The following is a 16,761-nucleotide window of genomic DNA, read 5'->3' on the forward strand; positions in this document are numbered from 1 at the left end:
CATCCAATCCAGCCAGCGATCCATAGTCCTTCTGAGCTTTCCTCTGCGTCTGATCCAGCTGCTGCTGCTTGCGGACCTCCACGTCCTGCTGGGAAACGTAGTTCTCTGCATAGTCCAGAGGGAAGTCCAGGTCCTGGTACAAGGGAGAGGTAGAGATCGGTGCTGCTGCCCCACGGTGGCGGGAGGTCGGCTGGGCGGGGGAGGAGAGGTACAGGGAGACCAGGTCCTGGAGCACCTGGCGGTCTCGGTCCTGGGGGCGGGACCCTTTACCCCCGGCGTGAGAAGAAGGGCGGGGGAAACCACCACCCTCCAGAGAGTTAAGAGAGCGCTCCTCGTCGTCCTGGTAACCATACTGCTGCTTAATAAACCCATAAACAGACACAGAGATGCCCTCTGGGAAAAGGAATTGATACAATCTACTGTATTTGTCTTTATTATGGATCCCCATTAGCTTCCTGGGGTCCAGCAAAATTAAGGCAGTTTATACAATTTTAAAAACATTACAATACATTCACAGATTTCACAACCCACTGTGTGCCCTCAGGCCCCTACTCCACAACTACCACATATCTAAAGTACTAAATCCATGTCAACGTGTGTGTGTATAGCGCTTATGTTATCATGTGTGTGTGTGTGTGTATGTGTCTATGTTTGTGTTGCTTCACAGTCCCCACTGTTCCATAAGGTGTATTTTTACCTGGTTTTTAAATCTAACTTTACTGCTTGCATCAGTTACCTGATGTGGAATAGAGTTCCATGGCTCGATGCATTTTTTAATTTTTTAATTCAAATGTAACCTATATCTAACTAGGCAAGTCAGTTAAGAACACATTCTTATTTACAATGACGGCCTACTGGGGAACAGTGGGTTAACTAACTTGTTCAGGGGCAGAATGACAGATTTTTACCTTTCAGTTACTGGCCCAACGCTCTAACCACTAGGCTACCTGCCGCCCCATGTAGTTTTGTACACCTCCCATAGTCTGTTCTGGACTTGGGGACTGTGAAGAGACCTCGTGGCATATCTTGTGGGGTATTATATGGTATTTATCTACAGTGTATTTATATCATAGTATCTATCTACTGTAGAGATTAAGTGTATTTACACCATACTACTCATAGTTATATAGTATCTATCTACAGTGTATTTATATATCATAGTTATATAGTATCTATCTACAGTGTATTTACACCATACTACTCATAGTTATATAGTATCTATCTACAGTGTACTTATATATCATAGTTATATAGTATCTATCTACAGTGTATTTATATATCATAGTTATATAGTATCTATCTACAGTGTATTTATATATCATAGTTATATGGTATCTATCTACTGTAGAGATTAAGTGTATTTACACCATACTACTCATAGTTATATAGTATCTATCTACAGTGTATTGATATATCATAGTTATATGGTATCTATCTACTGTAGAAATTAAGTGTATTTACACCATACTACTCATAGATATATAGTATCTATCTACAGTGTACTTATATATCATAGTTATATAGTATCTATCTACAGTGTATTTATATATCATAGTTACATGGTATCTATCTACAGTGTATTTATATATCATAGTTATATAGTATCTATCTACAGTGTATTTATATATCATAGTTATATAGTATCTATCTACAGTGTATTTATATATCATAGTTATATAGTATCTATCTACAGTGAATTTATATATCATAGTATCTATCTACAGTGTATTTACACCATACTACTCATATTTATATAGTATCTATCTACAGTGTATTTACATATCATAGTTATATAGTATCTATCTACAGTGTATTTATATATCATAGTTATATAGTATCTATCTACAGTGTATTTATATATCATAGTTATATAGTATCTATCTACTGTAGAAATTAAGTGTATTTACATCATACTACTCATAGTTACATGGTATCTATCTACTGTACAGATGAAGTGTATTTACATAACACTACTCATAGTTATATAGTATCTATGTACTGTGTATACATTCTTACACACATGAACTGTATGTGGTAATAGTAGTTATGTGTGTATGAATGTACATACAATAGATAAATACCATATAACTATGAGTAGTGTTATGTAAATACACTGTAGATGTGTGTGTGTGTGTGTGTGTGTGTCCATTCCCACCTGGCGGTAAGGGTCCAGAGTTTGCATGTGGAGGGACTGGGAGGCCTTTGAGGGATCCACGATCATGTAGTCCAGGTAACTCTGCATCAGGTCTGGGTTGGGATCGTCCCCTTGAGCCTTGGTCCTGGAGCTGGGAGGATACTGCATCTTGGAAAGATGGGCATTCTGCACAGGTTCTGAGGACCTGAGAGATACCGTGTGAATGGACAATATCAGAATAAGGCCAACCCCTTAGCACTTGCAGACCCTCATAGGGAACGTAGCTTCCCTCACTCACAAGAACTCAACTTCCAAGTCATCCTGCACCTGTCTAAAAATGGCTTCCCTCTAATGCAGGAGTATTTGACTCCAGTCCTCTGAGGATGGCTTCCCTCTAATGCAGGAGTATTTGACTCCAGTTCTCTGGGGATGGCTTCCCTCTACTGCAGGAGTATTTGACTCCAGTCCTCTGAGGATGGCTTCCCTCTACTGCAGGAGTATTTGATTCCAGTCCTCTGAGGATGGCTTCCCTCTACTGCAGGATTATTTGATTCCAGTCCTCTGAGGATGGCTTCCCTCTACTGCAGGAGTATTTGATTCCAGTCCTCTGAGGATGGCTTCCCTCTACTGCAGGAGTATTTGATTCCAGTCCTCTGAGGATGGCTTCCCTCTACTGCAGGAGTATTTGATTCCAGTCCTCTGAGGATGGCTTCCCTCTACTGCAGGAGTATTTGATTCCAGTCCTCTGAGGATGGCTTCCCTCTACTGCAGGAGTATTTGATTCCGTCCTCTGAGGATGGCTTCCCTCTACTGCAGGAGTATTTGATTCCAATCCTCTGAGGATGGCTTCCCTCTACTGCAGGAGTATTTGACTCCAGTCCTCTGAGGATGGCTTCCCTCTACTGCAGGAGTATTTGACTCCAGTCCTCTGAGGATGGCTTCCCTCTACTGCAGGAGTATTTGACTCCAGTCCTCTGAGGATGGCTTCCCTCTACTGCAGGAGTATTTGACTCCAGTCCTCTGAGGATGGCTTCCCTCTACTGCAGGAGTATTTGACTCCAGTCCTCTGAGGATGGCTTCCCTCTACTGCAGGAGTATTTGATTCCAGTCCTCTGAGGATGGCTTCCCTCTACTGCAGGAGTATTTGACTCCAGTCCTCTGAGGATGGCTCCCTTCTAATGCAGAAGTATTTGATGCCAGTCCTCTGAGGGCCACTTTTTCTAACAACATTTGAGTCTGACTTAGTCTACTTGTGCTCTATGTCAGACTCTCAGTGACAGTGACTTACTGTCTGGTTAGGTCACTCATCAATGGGACCACAATGGAAATAAGTATCTGAATGAACTGTGCTATCCCGACCATGTTTAAAAAATATACATGTACTGTGTGTATACGTTTTTAACTGACAAATAAAACCAACCAATCAATCAACTACCAGTGGAAGAGAGAGACGCAGAGGCTGTGGCCTGTCCCTCGTGGACTGGATTTTAAACATCTCTTCTCTAAACTCAAAGATTTGCTTCTGGGGTTTTCTAACGGTCTCTTCCTAATCTCATAACCTTTCCTGGCTGCTATTACAAAACAATTCCCCCATTGAGTCACAGACCTTCCTGCGAAAATCTGCAGACAATAAATGGAACAGATGTAATTATAGATCTGCTTTTAATTATAGTCAACAGAGCAGGAGACTCACTGAGACGAGGGGTTGTCATGACGTCCAGACGAGGGGCGGGTCAGTGAAACACGGCTCAGCTCCTTGCGAATGACGTACTGGGTGATGTCATCCTGCCAGGACAATCCTGCACAGCCATAGGCCGATACAGATGTCAATCACAGTAGTCATAGATATAACCTGGTAACTTGAGGAGTGTGACCTTATAGAGCCCTCAGCCCTGTTGCCGTGGTAGCAGATGAGACCTGATTATCTGTTCATTATCTTTACCACCATCACTAAGGTAACAGTTGACTTTTACAACCACACTCTGAACCTAACAACCTTTGTGGGAATGGGTTAGTGAGTATGCATGGAGTATGGATATGTCTATATGTGGCTGTGTGTGTGTGTGTGTGTGTGTGTGTGTGTGTGTGTGTGTGTGTGTGTGTGTGTGTGTGTGTGTGTGTGTGTGTGTGTGTACATGTGTGCGTGACTTTAATTACCTTGCATCATCAGTTCCTTGAGCACTTCCTGTAGTCTGTGCAGCACAGGCACTGACACCTCATACAGAACCCTCTCCTGCTGGGGCAGCAGACACTGGCCAAACAGTCCATCTACAGAGTTCAGAGAACACATCAGAACACATCAGAACCCAACAGAACCCTCTCCTGCTGGGGCAGCAGACACTGGCCAAACAGTCCATCTACAGAATATAGAGAACACAGCAGAACACATCAGAACCCAACAGAACACTCTCCTGTTGGGGCAGCAGACACATCTACAGAGCACAGAGAACACAGCAGAACACACACACGCATGCATGCACACAAACACACATATGCACGCGCACACAATTATAGTGATGTACTATGGTGATGTTTGTGTGTTTGTAGATGTGTGAGTGGGTCTCGATGAGTCATCGCCCAGCTCTATTCTCTCTCTCACCCATTCTCTCTCTCTAACATACACATGGGGGAGAGACACTGCCGTCAGCTGGGTGATGTCACTGTTGCCATGGAAATGGTGGGAAAGAGACGTGATTGGTTAAGAGCAGGTTGACGGAGAGAGGCCGTATGTTTACACACCAATGCTCAGAGTGTGCCTCATCGTACATGAAGGCACACATGCTCACACACACTCGCAAACGCATTTGCACACATGCAGTTCTGTAGACAAAAATCAGGAAACACATGACAACTGCCATTGAGTTAATTGAGTATGAATAATGTAGTATTTCCTATGAGACAGTAGACAGCAGAACACCTGCCCATCACAACAGTTGAACTGGTTAACGTCATTATATGCATGAAGTCCCAAATGACACCCTATTCCCTATATAGTGCACTACTTCTGCCCAGGGTCCATAGAATAGGGTGCCATTTGGGATGCACACTGGAACTGGGGAGCAAATACCATTTCCAAGACAGGATGTGACTGATTACAGATTAAACAACAGAGTCAAGAGACAAGGGGGGTGAAACAAGGGGGATGAGACAAGGGGGGTGAGACAAGGCGGTGAGACAAGGAGGGTGAGACAAGGAGGGTGAGACAAGGGGGGTGAATGAAGGAGGGAAGACATAACGGACGAGGGGGGAAGGAAAGAGATACAGGGTTCAATGTGTGCTGTAGGTTTTACTATTAGCGGACTGTTTGTTTTAATACCGGGTGTCAAACTCTAGTCCTCCAACGCAGAGAGGAAGAGGCGAAGTGAGAGGGTTTACTCCACCCAAAGTCTGTCCAAGAAAATAAAACCAGGAAGTGAGGAATTTTTGTATGGAGATCAATGAGAGAGTGTGGAATTTGGTCAACACACTTTTTTATTGCTAATTTGCTACGTGAGGCTTATTCGATCGAATAGAGGTTTCGTAATGGTTAGGTTGTTATGAATGAACTGACATAAGTGGATGTATGCAGCATTTTGGCAACTTTATATGGAGTTTTTCCTGTTGTTCACAAGCGTATCTGTCCTCTGATTGGCTAGAATAGTGCCACCTTACACAAATGACTGATGATTGGTTGAGAGAAATTGATGATAAAATGATTGTGGGGGCTGTCTTGTTAGACTTCAGTGCAGCTTTTGACATTATTGTGTTATGGCTTTACACCCCCTGCTATAATGTGGATAAAGAGTTACTTGTCTAACAGAACACAGAGGTTGTTCTTTAATGGAAGCCTATCAAATATAATACAGTTAGAATTAGGAATTCCCCAGGGTAGCTGTTTAGGCCCCTTGCTTTTTTCAATTTTTACTAACGACATGCCACTGACTTTGAGTAAAGCCAGAGTTTCTATGTATGCGGACGACTCAACACTATACACGTCAGCTACTACAGCGATGAAATGACTGCAACACTTAACAAAGAGCTGCAGTTAGTTTCAGAGTGGGTGGCAAGGAATAAGTTAGCCCTAAATATTTCAAAAATTAAAAGCATTGTATTTGGAACAAAACCCTCACTAAACCCTAAACCTCAACTAAATCTTGTAATAAATAATGTGGAAATTGAGCAAGTTGAGATGACTAAACTGCTTGGAGAAACATTAGATTGTAAACTGTTATGGTCAAAACATATTGATGCAGTAGTAGCTAAGATGGGGAAAAGTCTGTCTATAATAAAGTGATGCTCTGCCTTCTTAACAACACTATCAACAAGGCAGGTCCTACAGGCCCTAGTTTTGTCACACCTAGACTACTGTTCAGTAGTGTGGTCAGGTGCCACAAAAAAGGACTTCGTAAAATTGCAATTGGCTCAGAACAGGGCAGCACGGCTGGACCTTGGATGTACACAGAGAGCTAATATTAATAATATGCATGTCAATCTCTCCTGGCTGAAAGTGGAGTCTTCTCTTGATTGACTTCATCACTACTTTTATTTATGAGAGGTATTAACATGTTGAATGCACCAAGCTGTCCGTCTAAACTACTGGCACACAGCTCGGACATACATGCATACCACACAAGACATGCCACCAGAGGTCTCTTCACAGTCCCCAAGTTCAGAACAGACTATGGAAGGCACACAGTACTACATAGAGCCATGACTACATGGAACTCTATTCCACATCAAGTAACTGACGTAAGCAGTAAAATTACATTTAAAAAACAGATTAAAAAACACCTTATGGAACAGCGGGGACTGTGAAGCAACACAAACATTGGCACACACACACACACACACACACACACACACACACAAATTTAGTACTGTAGATATGTAGTGGTGAAGTAGGGACCTGAGGGCACACGGTGTGTTGCGAAATCTGTGAATGTATTTTAATGTTTTAAAATTGTATAAACTGCCTTAATTTTGCTGGACCCCAGGAAGAGTAGCTGCTGCTTTGGCAGCAGCTAATGGGGATCCATAATAAATACAAATACCTGATCTCAACTCCTCCTGCCTGCCTGGCTTCCATCTTTGAGGACATGTATTTCCATTGTTAGAGCGGTCACTCGACCATCTTGTCAATATAATAGAAAATCTTCGTCAAGCGTCAAAGTCTCTTCCTGTTTCCGTTTCAACTTATTGATACATTACTGTTTCTGATTGGCTGGAGGCTACACACCTGATTTCCCAGGTCTAGACCACAGACTGATTGGACATTTGTGTAGCCTCCAGCCAATCAGTTACAGTTGAAATGGAAACAGGAAGAGACTTTGGCACACGAGGACTAAGAATTTGACACCCCTGTCTTATTAAAGAACTGCCAACACCCCCTGGAGTGTCTGGTGACAGTGAGATGATTGTATAGTGAGACGACGTGAAGAAGATGGGTTAGATAGAGAGATAGTGTTATCATGTCATACTGACCATCTGAGCAGGGCTGGTCTCTGGGGCAGAGCTTCTTCTCAAACAGACAGCCTGAGAAGCACATGGAGAGGGGGAGGAGAAAGAGAGAGAGAGGAAAAGAGAGAGAGAAAGAAAGACAGAAAGAGGGAGGGGAAGAACAGAGAGAGATAGAGAGGGAGGAAGAGAGCGAGAGGAGGAAGGGAGAGAGAGATTTTCTATTATTTCAGATTTTCTGGCAATTGACAATACGTCATGACAATAATGTACCCTTGAATTAAACTGGAGGAGGGAAATGAGAGAGAGAGAGATGGAAAAAGAGAAAAAGAGAGAAAAAGAGAGATAGAGAATTTAAGAGCCGTTAAATTCTACAACCACCTAAAAAGAAGCGATTCCCAAACCTTCCATAACAAATCCATCACCTACAGATGAATGAACCTGGAGAAGAGTCCCCTAAGCAAGCTGGTCCTGGGGCTCTGTTCACAAACACAAACACACCCCACAGAGCCCCAGGACAGCAACACAATTAGATCCAACCAAATCATGAGAAAACAAAAAGATAATTACTTGACACATAGGAAAGAATTAACAAAAAAACGGAGCAAACTAGAATGCTATTTGGCCCTAACAGAGAATACACAGTGGCAGAATACCTGACCACTGAGACTGACTATTGAGAAAGGTCGCCGTAGGCAGACCTGGCACTCAAGAGAAGACAGACTATGTGCACACTGCCCACAAAATGAGGTGGAAACTGCGCTGCACTTCCTAACCTCCTGCCAAATGTATGACCATAGTAGAGACACACACAGTGCTTTCGGAAAGTATTGACCCTTTGACTTTTTCCACATTTTGTTCCATTACAGCCTTATTCTAAATTGGATTAAATAAAACATTTTCCTCATCAATCTACACACAATACCCCATAATGACACAGCAAAAATAGTTTTTTTAGACATTTTTGCAAATGTATTAAAGATAAAAAACATAAATACCTTATTTAAATAAGTATTCAGACCCTTTGCTATGTTCCATTGATCATCCTTGAGATGTTTCTACAACTTTAATTGGAATCCACCTGTGATAAATTCAATTGATTGGACATGATTTGGAAAGGCACACACCTGTCTATATAAGGTCCCACAGTTGATAGTACATGTCAGAGCAAAAACCAAGCCATGAGGTGGAAGGAATTGTCCGTAGAGCTCCGAGACTGGTTTGTGTCGAGGCACAGATCTGGGGAAGGGTACCAAACTATTTCTGCAGCATTGGAGGTCCCCAAGAACACAGTGTCCTCCATCTTTCTTAAATGGAAGAAGTTTGGAACCACCAAGACTCTTCTTAGAGCTGGCCGCCCGGTAAAACTGAGCAATTGGGGGAGAAGAGGCTTGGTCAGGAAGGTGACTAAGAACCCGATGGTCACTCTGATACAGCTGCAGAGTTCCTCTGTGGAGATGAGAGAACCTTCCAGAAGGACAACCATCTCTGTAGCACTCCACCAATCAGGCATTTATGGTAGAGTGGCCAGAAGGAACCCACTCTTCAGTAAAAGGCACATAACAGTCCGCTTGGAGTTTGCCAAAAGGCACCTAAAGGACTCTCAGACCATGAGAAACCAGATTCTCTGGTCTGATGAAACCAAGATTGAACTCCTTTGCCTGAAGGCCAAGTGTCACGTCTGGAGGAAACCTGGCAACATCCCTACAGTGATGCATTGTGTTGGCAGCATCATGCTGTGGGGATGTTTTTCAATGGCAGGGACTGGGAGACTAGTTAGGATCGAAGGAAAGATAAACGGAGCAAAGTACAGAGAGATCCTTAATGAAAACTTGCCCCAGAGCGCTCAGGACCTCAGACTGGGGTGGAGGTCCATCTTCCAACGGGACAACGACCCTAAGCACACAGCCAAGGTAACGCAGGAGTGGCTTCGGGACAAATCTCTAAATGTCCTTGATTGGTCCAGCCAGAACCCAGACTTGAACCCGATCTAACATCTCTGGAGAGACCTGAAAATAGCTGTGTAGCGATGCTCCCCATCCAACCTGACAGAGCTTGAGAGGATCTGCAGAGAAGAATAGGAGAAACTCTCCAAATACAGATGTGCCAAGCTTGTAGCGTCATACCGAAGAAGACTCAAGGCTGTAATCGCTGCCAAAGGTGCTTCAACAAAGTACTGAGTAAAGGGTCTGAATACTTATGTAAATGGGATATTTTAGTTGTTTATTTTTAATACATTTGCAAAAAATTCTAAAAAACTGTTTTTGCTTTATCATTATGGGGTATTGTGTATAGATTGATGAGAGGGGAATTTGAAAAAAATCTATTTTAGAATAAGGCTGTAACGTAACAAAATGTGGAAAAAGTCTAGGGGTCTGAAGACTTTCCGAATGCACTGTATATCCCTCAGACCCATAAAGAATTTGAAAACAAATCCACATTTTGATAAACTCCCATATCTACTGGGTGAAATACCACAGTGTGACATCACAGAAGCAATATTTGTGACCTGTTGCCACAAGAAAAGGGAAACCAGTGAAGAACAAACACCATTGTAAATACAACCCATATTTATGTTTATTTATTTTCCCTTGTGTACTTAAACTATTTGCACATCATTGCTAAACTGTATATAGACATAATATGACATTTGAAATGTCTCTATTCCTATGGAACTTTTGTGAGTGTAATGTTTACTGTTCATTTTTTATTTAACTTGCTTTGGCAATGTAAACATATGTTTCCCATGCCAATAAAGCCCTTTGAATTGAGAGAGAGAGCAGGGGTGTGTGTGTGTGTGTGTGTGTGTGTGTGTGTGTGTGTGTGTGTGTGTGTGTGTGTGTGTGTATATGAAGGAGGTAATGGGTGACCTTTACAGAGCTCCAATCTGCTCGGGGAGGAAACACGGCCAGATGTGACACAACACGGCTGTACACACTGTGTGTGTGAGTGTGTGTATGTGTGAGTGAGTGAGTTTGCATTCATGATTATGTGTGTACTGTATTACAAAAACAGAAACTGGGGACAGACTGGCCTAGAGGGCTGTCTCTCTGTGGGAAAAACAATACGATTCCCCAGACACAAAGACAAGATCACAGACAAGACAAGATGAAACATAGAGGAGAAAACAGAGCATGTCTGTCCGTGCACCAGAAATAGTATTAGTTGTCTTTCAAATACTTTAGCTGCATTTGATTGAGTTTGCCTGGCGCCGAGCAACGGAACCAATGGAATAGTTCCAACGGTCCAAGCCTCGTCCATCTGGCACTTCAGGCAGGCTCAATCAAAGGCTCAAAGTATTTGAAAGAAGTCAGATACTATTTGAATCCATGTCTGGATATATCTGCCATATGATGACTAATACACACTCTATCCCTCCCTTTCTTCACACGCCTCTCTCTCTTCCTCTGTCCATCCCTCTCTCGTCTGTCTGCAGCAGTAGCAGGGGAGATTGTTGCCAAGCTAGAGTCCATCACAGACTGGACAAACCACTAGTGCACTGCCCCCGAGCCCCAAGAGCATGTCAATCAATCAACCGCATACAAAAATACAGACTATCAATCCCAGGGGGCTACATCATAGTACATCTCTTGTTCTAGTAATGAGTATAGCTGTATCCTGCATCTAAGATAATATACTTTGGCCCTGTATTCTAGACTTATTCTTGACTGTTGTACAGCACTGTGTTGTATCACGTGTTTTGCATTCTGTTGGTGTGACCTTGTGATGTCATCTATGGCAATGTCCATTGTGTTCTACCTCAAGGAACTCAAGATGTGAAATTAGACAATAACGTGAAGTGAACTGGGTTGGAAGTATCATAGCAACAGTCTTGATCAAACTGCGTGGCGTAATTCTCTGGGCTGTTTTGTTGTTATTTCAGCTGTTCAGAAATATGAGGGAGAGATGTAACACACAACACAAGTTTAGCAGGAGTCTAGGTTATCTCTGGGGAAGAGGCATGTGCTGAAGGCTGATTATGTGTATCCCACAACAGTCAATAAAAGCTATTACAGCAGTCAATAATTAGCACAGGGCTGTATCATAGCAACATTTGCTGCATTGTGCTGTATACAGCCTGGACATAATTATCACCTTGGATGTTTCCACCCCACACACACTTTTATGAATTCAATCCCAGAGTTAAACTCAGTCACATGACTGGGTGTTTCTTGTTCTTTCTCCACGGTGATCTGAGTTTGTTTTCCTCCATCTCCCTTCCCATAATCTCCCTCTCAAACTCTCTCTCTCTCTCTCCCCCTCAAACTCACTCTCTCTCTCTCTCTCTCTCTCAAACTCACTCTCTCTCTCTCTCTCTCCCTCCCTCTCTCAAACTCACTCTCTCTCTCCCCCCTTCAAACGCTCTCTCTCTCTCCCCCTTTCAAACTCTCTCTCTCTCTCCTCTTCAAATTCTCTCTCTCTCTGTCTCCCCCTCAAACTCACTCTCTCCCCCCTCAAACTCTCTCTCCCCTTCAAACTCTCTCTGCCTCTCTTTCTCTCCCCCTCCCCCTCAAACTCTCTCTCTCTGCCTCTCAAACGCTCTCTCTCTCCCTCACTCTCACTCCCCCTCACTCTCCCCTTCAAACTCTCTCGCTCTCTCTTTCTCTCCCCCTCAAACTCTCTCTCTCTCCCCCTCAATCTCTCTCTCTTCCCCTCACTCTCTCCCTCAAACTCTCTCCCCCTCACTCTCTCTCTCTCTCCCCCTCAAACTCTCTCTCTCCCCCCATCAAACTCTCTCCCCCCATCAAACTCTCTCTCAGCCTACAGATGCGCTACCTTAATTTGACCCTGCTTCTCACAGCAGGAAAATAATCCTCAAGCAACAGGAAATTTGAATTATTATGTGGATTATAATTAATGGACATTTTTGTAGGGTTTGATACATTTTCCGCTGGTGCAAATCAGGTGGAAATTACCAACTTTAGAAGCCTTTTAAAACCTTGAATACACTACAATTTGCAGGATATCTCTGCGACAACAGAGTGATCAAATTAAGATAGGTACAGACCTGGAAGTCAGGGCCTGGACAGAGGAAGTGGGGGAGCACTCTACAACACAAGGGCTATTTTTAAAGTGTTACTGCAACTACAATCATATCTGAAATGAGAATAAAATAATGGGCTATAAGTACAGGGATAGAGTGAGGACAGACACGGCATGTTGAGTTGAATAATGGTGAGTCTGGTGAGGCTTTGAGTCCATTTGAGTTCTCTTTTATAGCTTCAGATAAGAGTCTGAATATCAAATGGTACCCTGTTCCCTATGGGCCCTGGTCAAAAGTAGTGCACTATATAGGGAATAGGGCCCTGGTCTAAAGTAGTGCACTATATAGGGAATAGGGTGCCATTTGGGATGCAGATTTATATTTTACAGATTTAAAGGGGTAATCTACAGTTGCTACATCCATTCTTGGACTCATACATTAATGATATGTACCCATTGATTCTTGAACAATATAACTTAGAAATGCTTCATGAATATGTTGTACCCCATCAGAATCCAACACGATAAGCTTGATTTACTCCAATGTGAATGTAAACAAACACTGTATAGCCTCAAAACATGGTTACAACTATCATCTGTATTTAATTGATGGGCAGAATTTCAGAGTGGTTACATTTCTCCAGCCACCCCATCCCTCAACTTTTTATCAAAACGGTGGCGGGGAGGCCTCTTTGTTATTGTTTCAACTGCAGATGGCCCCTTTAATCTTCAGATAACAGACTTGTTTTTGTCCTCTGAGGTGTATATAGACAGATGGCCATGACAGGTGATGCTATGGGCTGAAATCACACACCATTTCCCTGTGTCTCACCTCTCACTGTCTGACAACCTGAGAAATGTAACACCCCACCAGATCTAAAAAGTATCATATTCATAACCATCAGTACCACCGGATTTAAAGACTATCATATTGTGATTCATAACCATCAGTACCACTGGATTTAAAGACTATCATATTGTGATTCATAACCATCAGTACCACCGGATTTAAAGACTATCATATTGTGATTCATAACCATCAGTACCACCGGATTTAAAGACTATCGTTATGTGATTCATAACCATCAGTACCACCGGATTTAAAGACTATCATATTGTGATTCATAACCATCAGTACCACCGGATTTAAAGACTATCGTTATGCGATTCATAACAATCAGTACCACTGGATTTAAAGACTATCATATTGTGATTCATAACCATCAGTACCACCGGATTTAAAGACTATCGTTATGTGATTCATAACCATCAGTACCACCGGATTTAAAGACTATCATATTGTGATTCATAACCATCAGTACCACCGGATTTAAAGACTATCGTTATGTGATTCATAACCATCAGTACCACCGGATTTAAAGACTATCGTTATGTAATTCATAACCATCAGTACCACCGGATTTAAAGACTATCATATTGTGATTCATAACCATCAGTACCACCGGATTTAAAGACTATCGTTATGTGATTCATAACCATCAGTACCACTGGATTTAAAGACTATCGTTATGTGATTCATAACCATCAGTACCACTGGATTTAAAGACTATCGTTATGTGATTCATAAACATCAGTACCACCGGATTTAAAGACTATCGTTATGTAATTCATAACCATCAGTACCACCGGATTTAAAGACTATCGTTATGTAATTCATAACCATCAGTACCACCGGATTTAAAGACTATCATATTGTGATTCATAACCATCAGTACCACCGGATTTAAAGACTATCGTTATGTGATTCATAACCATCAGTACCACCGGATTTAAAGACTATCGTTATGTAATTCATAACCATCAGTACCACCGGATTTAAAGACTATCATATTGTGATTCATAACCATCAGTACCACCGGATTTAAAGACTATCGTTATGTGATTCATAACCATCAGTACCACTGGATTTAAAGACTATCGTTATGTGATTCATAACCATCAGTACCACTGGATTTAAAGACTATCGTTATGTGATTCATAACCATCAGTACCACCGGATTTAAAGACTATCGTTATGTAATTCATAACCATCAGTACCACCGGATTTAAAGACTATCGTTATGTAATTCATAACCATCAGTACCACCGGATTTAAAGACTATCATATTGTGATTCATAACCATCAGTACCACCGGATTTAAAGACTATCGTTATGTGATTCATAACCATCAGTACCACCGGATTTAAAGACTATCATATTGTGATTCATAACCATCAGTACCACCGGATTTAAAGACTATCGTTATGTAATTCATAACCATCAGTACCACTGGATTTAAAGACTATCGTTATGTGATTCATAACCATCAGAATAGGTGAGTTATACTTGATACATACACGTGTATATGCCTCTTCAGCTTTGTTAGTATTGTGCCTTAAACATGCTCAGTAAATTGGTCTGGTCATCCAACAAAATCTCCAAATACATTAGAATGTATGCAGTTCTCACTCATTCCTGTTTATTCACATGGGGTGAAGCCATATGAATGAAGGATCCTTCAGGTTCTGACGACAGTCCTCGTGGTGAGTCACACCGATGGGGGGAGGGGGGTATAGAACACACAGTAGTACGCTACTATTGATTTATTAGTTACCTGCACAATGTTAGGCCTAGGCCTACTGTTTCACTTCTGCTAACTCCACAAACCGGCATGTCAAAAGGAAGGCAGTCATAGCCAGTTAGATATGGTATAATTCTCCTTAGATTGACACAGCTGGAAATGAAGGAGGCAAAGCAATACCTTTTCCCCTAGTGTGATGAACTAACAGTAGTCAGGTCGACGTCTCACCAGAACGGAGTTAAGGTCAGTGGACAGGCAGTGTGTGTGCCTGCCTGTCTGCCTCCACAGCACAGGTTTAGCCTGCCCTACAGCACCGAAATATCAAGCGGCCATCGACACCGAAACCAAGCGAACCATCAGTCTGTTTGCCGTCTGTCCATGGTTCTAAAAAGACTGGCTATAACCAACGCACATGCCATTGCGCCTGCGCGCTCATTTCAGCACCATGGACAGTGCACTACTGATGTAAAGTTCGAGGTGGTAGGATTGGCTGCAGCTTGACAAACTGCCATCAGTAGGCTGGTTACATTAGAACATGATCCAACTTTAGTAATTTAACTTCTAACAAGCCTGGAGGGAGGGCGCGAGGTCTAACCAGCCTGGAGGGCGCGAGGTCTAACCAGCCTGGAGGGCGCGAGGTCAGTGGGTGGTTGTAATCGCAGTATTACAGAACGGGCCTTTGTAAACCTATAATGACAGTGGTTGTTGTCATTCAATTTCATTACATTTTTTTATCCTTTATTTAACTAGGCAAGTCAGTTAAGAACAAAATCTTATTTACAATGACGGCCTTGTCAGCTCGAGGATTCGATCCAGCAGCCTTTCGGTTACTGGCCCAACGCTCTAACCACTAGGCTACCTGCTACATTGTGCTCACATGGTTGTTTAAACTTAGCGCAGGTCATTTTACACAAATCAAAATGATATCGTCATCTACAAAAATCAAAAACAACAGACGCGTAGCCGACACAAAAACATAACCCTAATCTTCTGACTTTTGAATGACGTGAAGAAGCGCTCTCCCTCGCAGTGTTGTTTTTATTGAGCGCGCCGAGCCAAGGCGTGGGGCACAGCAGGCTATTACTGGTCCTTCATCCACTATTATTGCGGAGAAGAGCTATGATGAATCATGCCTATCTGACGCTGTTTTCGCAAACCCATCATTCAATCCAAGCAGAAGTCTACAGCCCCAAGTCACTATTCAAACCAAGTGTGTTGTGACGCAATTTCATATTTAGCCTACATAAATAGCCTCCAGTAGCCTAAACAAACATAACTGACATCCAGAAATGTTGAATCACATCTGAATCTCTCCATTTCTTAACATGTGTTGTGTATAAGTACATGCACGTTGTTTACAACACTATACTAATATTGCCTGCTACAATGCACAGAAAAGCAAAACAGTATGGTGAATGATACTAAAATAATTGAGCATATGTGGCTATATTCTTAGTTGTTATTCTGGCAAATCCAGTTTGAAGTAGCAGAATATGGCTCATGGACCCCGTCAATATATTGCATTGATTTATTCACTATATGCTATTGCTTTGGCTGAGATTTCTAAATGGCTGTGTATGTAGACCTGTTACCTGCCTCTGTGAGTGACTCAGTTCATTTTCTCCCTTA

The 16,761-nt window shown here is 42.3% G+C and overlaps 1 protein-coding gene across 1 annotated transcript in view; it reads right to left on the reverse strand.

Annotated features, from left to right (window-relative positions):
- The window catches only part of LOC115182116 (receptor-type tyrosine-protein phosphatase-like N), a 43,316-nt gene that overhangs the window by 26,233 nt on the left and 322 nt on the right, over nt 1–16,761 (reverse strand). The window contains exons 2-6 of the mRNA XM_029743773.1: nt 7,595–7,645; nt 4,292–4,402; nt 3,828–3,933; nt 2,156–2,339; nt 1–355 (exon numbers count right to left, since the gene is read on the reverse strand). Of these exons, the coding sequence (XP_029599633.1) occupies nt 1–355; nt 2,156–2,339; nt 3,828–3,933; nt 4,292–4,402; nt 7,595–7,645 (807 nt within the window). The remainder of the gene's footprint in view (nt 356–2,155; nt 2,340–3,827; nt 3,934–4,291; nt 4,403–7,594; nt 7,646–16,761) is intronic.

Source organism: Salmo trutta, unplaced genomic scaffold, assembly GCF_901001165.1.
Source record: "Salmo trutta unplaced genomic scaffold, fSalTru1.1, whole genome shotgun sequence".
NCBI lineage: Eukaryota > Metazoa > Chordata > Actinopteri > Salmoniformes > Salmonidae > Salmo > Salmo trutta.